General features: G+C 38.4%; 1 protein-coding gene across 5 annotated transcripts in view; it reads right to left on the bottom strand.

Annotated features, from left to right (window-relative positions):
* Positions 1–971: 971 nt before the first annotated feature.
* ccdc88c (coiled-coil domain containing 88C) overlaps positions 972–6,363 on the bottom strand; it is a 48,423-nt gene continuing 43,031 nt past the window's right edge. For 3 of the 5 annotated variants that reach the window (XR_003980935.1, XR_003980936.1, XR_003980937.1), the window contains exons 25-29: positions 6,132–6,221; positions 5,680–5,984; positions 2,663–3,010; positions 2,085–2,168; positions 1,455–1,510 (exon numbers count right to left, since the gene is read on the bottom strand). Coding sequence is in view for 2 of the 5 variants with exons in the window: in XM_030391772.1 (XP_030247632.1) it covers positions 1,374–1,510; positions 2,085–2,168; positions 5,680–5,984; positions 6,132–6,221 (616 nt within the window). In the remaining 3 variants the exon portion in view is untranslated. Of the gene's footprint in view, positions 1,511–2,084; positions 2,169–2,662; positions 3,048–5,679; positions 5,985–6,131; positions 6,222–6,363 lie in introns of those variants that run through there. The other 2 variants (XM_030391772.1, XM_030391774.1) reach the window with 2 other exon arrangements.

Genomic DNA, 6,363 nt, shown 5'->3' with positions numbered 1-6,363 from the left:
TATATATATATATATACATAATATATATATATATAGATATATATTATATAATATATAAGAAATATATAAATTAGATATATATAATATATATATATACATATATAAATATATTATATTGACATTAAATACATACATACATATATATATATAAGATATATATATATATATTCTTTACAATACATCTTACATAAATACCATAACATACATATAATATATATATATATAGTATATATTTATATTAATATATAATATATATACACACACACACCCCCCCCCCCCCCCCCACACCCCCCCCACACACACACACACACATCAGGGGCTGTCAAAGCTAACGCGTTAATAAGTCGTTAACGCAACATCCTCTTAACGCTCGGTATTAAAAAAAAAAAAGGAACGCGCATTGTTTGATTTACGGCGTCGGTGGCACCTGTAGTCTTGATCCAGAGGGTGGCAGAAGAATAAGAAAGGGAATCAGAAGAAGAAGAAGCAGGGTGGGCGGTTCGGGAAAAACACGGTGGACTGAAAAGCGAAAGTGAAAGTAAATGGAGTAAGGACTTATGAACGGCAAATTCACTTTCAAAACACTGACACATGGTTCGGTCGATAGGACAAAAGTTATCTGCACTTACTGTCGACATGAAATTAGTTACCACTGAAGTACGTCGAGTCTCAAATATAATTTGCAAGCCAAACACATGGCAGATGCAGAGAGCCCATCGCCCCCCCTTGCCAAAAGCAGACATCACCATGTTTTGATCCCATTTAGGGTGAGGGGATATTTTTTGAGCCTTTTATTTTCCTGCATGATTTGAAGTGTTGAATAAATATTTTCATAAAGAAAGCATATTTGCCCTTTCTTATGTTGTTAAAAGTATTAAGAACATGAAAAAAATACATTAAGGTACATTTAGAACAGAAAAAAAAAATTGCGATTAATTTGCGATTAATTGTGAGTTAACTATGGACAAAATGCGATTAATCGCGATTAAAAAAATTCTTCGTTTGACAGCCCTAATACATATATATATTTATACTGTACATATTTGTGATGCTAACCTATCACTGAAGTTACATTGTGCAGAAACAAATGATGGGGTTGGAATGGCTGTGATATAGACACCATTGCTGTTACTTTAGGGTGAAAAGGTTACATGATGTTGCTTTTAACTGTTTATTTGTATGTATGTATATACAGTATCTCACAAAAGTGAGTACCCCCTTCACATTTTTATATTTTATTATATCTTTAATGGGACTACACTGAAGAAATGACACATTGCGATAACACCAAATTTAACACACCTGCTCCCCATTCACACCTGAGACCTTGTAACACTACCGAGTCACAAATATGCTCAAACTTTTGCTGACTTCTAAGTTCTTATATAAGAATAACCTGGCTCACCTCTGGGCCTGTAGGCAGGGTCTTGACCCTGCCAGGAGCTGGATTTGTTGCCCAGTAAGGTTGCCTGGTGGCTTGGAGTGGAACTTAGCACCTTCAGGGTGTGACCTGAGGCAGGAAACACAGCTTACTTTGCCAGGAGCAAAACAATAACTAACTGCAGAGTAATTAATTCATAATATACTAAGAAAGCAGGTTTCCTTTCACCTTTGTTAATACAACCCATCTGTGTTGATATGTTGATCTACTTCATATACTACTGTTGGAATGCAAGTGTAATGTTTCCTTTCACCTGCCATTACTCAAAACCACAAGTAAAGACCAGGTTCTTTTTTTCTCTTTTGCTTCCTTTGACAAGGTACTCATGGATTATTTTACTTCCCTTTCCTTCCTTCATTTCAGATTTCCAGACAAGACAGAAAAGACCAAATAGCTACTCACTCAATTTGCACTGAGACTGGTTGAAAATGATGTACTATATTAAATTATTCCAGATTCTGATTTAACACTCAGGTGGTTTACAAAATAAGCACTGTACAGGCTGCCAATATTGTTAGATAATAAGATACCATCTCAAAATGCAGGTATGTGAACATGCTAACACCTTAATCCTTTCATAAAAGTCTTCCTGCTAGAATCTCAATTTTCATGAAATGTTATCAATAATTAATATATGAATTACCTTGTCCATCTTCTCCATTGATATGCTCACTGCTGTTCCTTGGAGTACTAATATAATAAACACCACGGTTCCTGTCAGTCAAACCTGCAGACCAAACAGAACACTGTAGGGAAACATTCTGGAGTTGTATGCCATCGCAGGACCATAAGATGTGGTGTGAAGAACATAAAATAGCAAGAAAATCAAGCAAGACGAGTGCATTCATCAATTCAGGTACACTGGAAGCTAATGAATTATTGTGATAATCAGACATTATGGCTGTAAATTTCACAAGAATTTTGAAGGAGTAGTAATCACATCTGCAAAGGATGCAGCCATGTGTTTACTCATTGTTTTACTTTCTAATCAAAATTTGAAATATTTATATTTTTGTTTTTAACACAGTGTATAGTACAGTAGAAAATCAGCAGACTTACTGAGTAAAGTCAGGTACACTGCTATATATATGCTAACACTTGTTAATATTATCCACTATAACCTACAATTCATGAAAGTCAGGCTGTAGAGACAAAACCTTGGAACACACACACACACACACACACACACACACACACACACACACACACACACACACTTACTAGTAATACTGGCTGGCTGACAACCGAAACGCGCACCCATTTGTGTGTGTTTTGCATATGGACTGTGGAAACTGCATTAGTTTTTAAGTGCATGTACAGTATATATGATGTTTGCATTTTTGTGTGAAGGTACAACGGTGAGTCTGATGGGGATGTTGATGTGTATGTTTAAAAGGATGATGATGATGAGGAGAGGGATTTTAAAACAGTCCGTTGGCTGACATTGGCTGGCAACTGGTGCCGTCAGCTGAGATGTCAGTTGATGACCAGAATCGCAGTCTTCTGGTGAGAGACAGGGAGGGACGGGAGGAGGAGGAAGGTGGGGAGAGGAGCTTCTCTTGACTTTTACTGCGGAGGAAACAGAAGCGTTTTGGGGTGGGAGGCGCTGAGATGAATGGAGAGAATGGAGAGAGACAGGTGGGACACAAAGAATTGTAAGGAAAATGAAACAATGACAGTGAGTTAACCAAAGAATATAGTGGGTTAAGAAGTTATTAAGTATGTGACTGACAGAATGCAAAATAATAAGATATCATGCGAGAAAATCAATTTGAGTAAAACAAAATAACAGAAATCCAGTAAAAATCCATGCATTAGATAGATCAAGACTGAGCTCAACTCACTCTGAATCCAAACAAAGAATGACAACTGATATAAAGCACACATGACATGAACAGTGTACATGAACAGACAAACTTAAGGGATAACTCTGGTCTGAGTTGGAATTATTTGTGCTGACAAACACATCTGGCTCAGCAGAGTGATTTCTTGTTTGTTTCATATTGTCTCTTTAAAACTGCAGTCTGAAGTTTAGAGAAAAAAGAAAATTTGAATGAGCACAGCTACCAGGTCCCTCCTTCTTCCTCTCTGCTGCACTGCAGCCCTGCCTTCAAAGCCCCTCCCCACAGAGCAGCCTGTCATGCACAAGCAGACTTTTAACCACGGTTACAGAAGGACCCCAGATAACCAAGATGGCACATTTAAAGTAACAACAAAATAAGCCCAGATTGTTCTATTTCTGACCAATACAACTAAATTACAATGGAGAGTGCCTCATGCCGAGTCACTGTAGTAACCCGAGTAACAAACCATATTCCTCACATCGTGGTAGACGGAGTTACCCGGTAATCATTCAGGTAATCATCATCACCATGCTGCCATTCTGAAGCATGAGTAATGTTATTTCTCTAAACCAATCCAACCACTTGACAGCATACTGAACAAAAAATAACGTTATAACTGACCGGACACTTTGCTAACCAGTTAGCCATAAAGACAAAGCTAAACACCAGAGTTAACATACAAGCTAACAAGCTAGATTTAGCAGCAAGCTACGTAGCTCGACTGCAACATCGTACGCTGATATGCTCTATTACAAGTATTACACCTCAAGCAGGGATCCTTAAGTGTCCAGCAGAAAAGTCCTTACAAATCCTGCAGCTCCCTCCACCTTTAAAATAACGCTCCGATATTTATCATAGTTTTCACTTTGGCTCCATCCAATTCTGTGTTTTTACACTGCTTTTCTTCGTCTGTCTTCATATTTCTTCTCTTTGACGTGGGCAATGATGGGGAATTTTTCGGCTCTGTTGCTTTTCTGCCATTGTATACAGTTTGGGTTTGAGCTTGAACGTATCTGACCAGGTAAGAGCAGGCACTGCACCTGCATGGGGGAAGGGCACTGCCCAGTACAGGCTGTGTGAGGGAGGGGGGGCTGCCAGCAGCATATGCACGAGTATGACTGACACTTCTCAGACACTCCCCTTGGCTCTGATTGGTTGTGTTGATCTGGGAGCGGTGGACCCACAGACAGTCGATTTTTACACAGCTGACCTATATCTTATTCTACTGTCAGATCATAATGACAATTTTAGCAAATATAACAAAAAATAATTACAGACAACAGCTTTAAATAAGCTGCATATGTTCCACATGCCAGTAGAACTAAGAGTGAACTGAGCTCAGCCAAGAGAAGAATCCTCATTTCAGAGTAGAGCATTAAAGAAAGACAACCCATGGAAATAAAAATATAAACTCAGAGTAGGCCATGCATTAAAATCCAGTTCCACTATGATGACAGAGTAATGAAAAGTAAGTGTCCGGTACTGTATAGTGGTTCCCAAACCCATTTTTATATGTGACCCTAAATAAAAAGCAATTGGCAAAGGTTTTATTTTTTTTTTGGTGGGCATATATAGTATAGCAGACTTTAACTAGCACAAAGTGTTTGGATAATCGAACTGTTCATCTAAACCCAATGTTTGTATGTATTCATTAGGTTTTTAATATGTTGACCTGTTGTGTTGACAAAGGAATAATTTTCTGCTTCTGCAAAGCAACAGGGGAATTCCTGTTGCAATTTCAGATTGTAGAGTAATTCTAGAAGCCTGACAGGCCAAGAAAAGCCTACACTTTTTTTAGCAGGATTTCTAGTAGGAGGGAGAATAAAGTGTCAACATTTTTCTGTGTATTACAACATTCTATCATCACAGTATTGCAAGGTATTGCAAAGGCACAATGGTCCTGATTGTGTCACAAAAAAAACATTCTTTAAACATAATTGATTGATTGTAATTATCTTTTGAAATGTTTGTTTTTATTGTGTTGTTTGTATTTTGCCTGCAACTACTAGTTATTTTCATTTTCGATTACTCTGTGGATTATTTTCTTGATTAATAGAGTAGTTGTTTGTCATAGAAGGAGAAATCCAAAAATATTAACATTTACTATTTCTACTGCAGAAGCAGTGCCTTGTTAGCATTGACATCCCACTAGAAAACAGAGGGGTGGATATTAATCAAGTGTGGAATACAGAGGTTTAGAGCAACTGTAAGAAATGCAGATAGTCAGACAGTTAGGTGGTGGTCACCTGCACTCTCTAGAGGAGCAGATAGATGAGGTGCACCTGATCCAAGTCACCATGTTCCATCAGCTTTATGGTTTAAATTGGATGCATTTCATATTTACTGTATGTACATTTCATGGTAGAACATGAAAACTAGCATGAGCAAATTTACCTTGACCAATGGGCGTAAGGGGTGGACTCTGGGGTCCTAAGCTGAGACTGCTGGTGTAGCTGTTATGGGTACCGTGGGTGTGGTCATTGTCCTGCGAGTCACTTGCCATCCGCTCTGGAAGTGGGGGTGGAGTTTCAGGGTGGAATAGGGTAGGAGGAGCAGGTAGTGGGATGTCTGGGGCGCTCTTGGCTCGTTCTCTATCTTTGCCTCCCTCCTTGTCTCGTTCGCCCCCTCTCTCCTTGCTGCTTTCCTTTCGGGGTTTGATCAGTTTAGCGAAAGCTTTTGCTCCAGACCACTGACTCTTCCTGGAAAACACACAACATTTATATAACATTTTAATAACCAAACATCAATACCTGAAATACATTGAGCAGATTACTGCAACAACATACACAGCTATTCCATATATACTATAATAAGGGAATTTAAAGGCGTTTAAATTAAAGCATTACTTTTTTGGTGTGGGGTCGTAGAACTTGTACTGGTCCATGATCTTCTCCTCTAGTTTCTCTTTCTGACGACGAAGAGCGTTCAGTTTATCACTGAATGAAGAAAGACGCAGAAAATAATTCTAATTTGTTCCTCGATCTTATCGAAACTTCTCTGCAATAAATGTATCATCATGTGAGTAAAGCAGTTCTGGATAATTACATGTTAATGGGGTTATCTGCTCCATACTTGTGT

Source organism: Sparus aurata, chromosome 16, assembly GCF_900880675.1.
Source record: "Sparus aurata chromosome 16, fSpaAur1.1, whole genome shotgun sequence".
NCBI lineage: Eukaryota > Metazoa > Chordata > Actinopteri > Spariformes > Sparidae > Sparus > Sparus aurata.
Note: the sequence above shows the minus strand (reverse complement) of the source record. Positions and strands in the feature narration are given on the sequence as shown.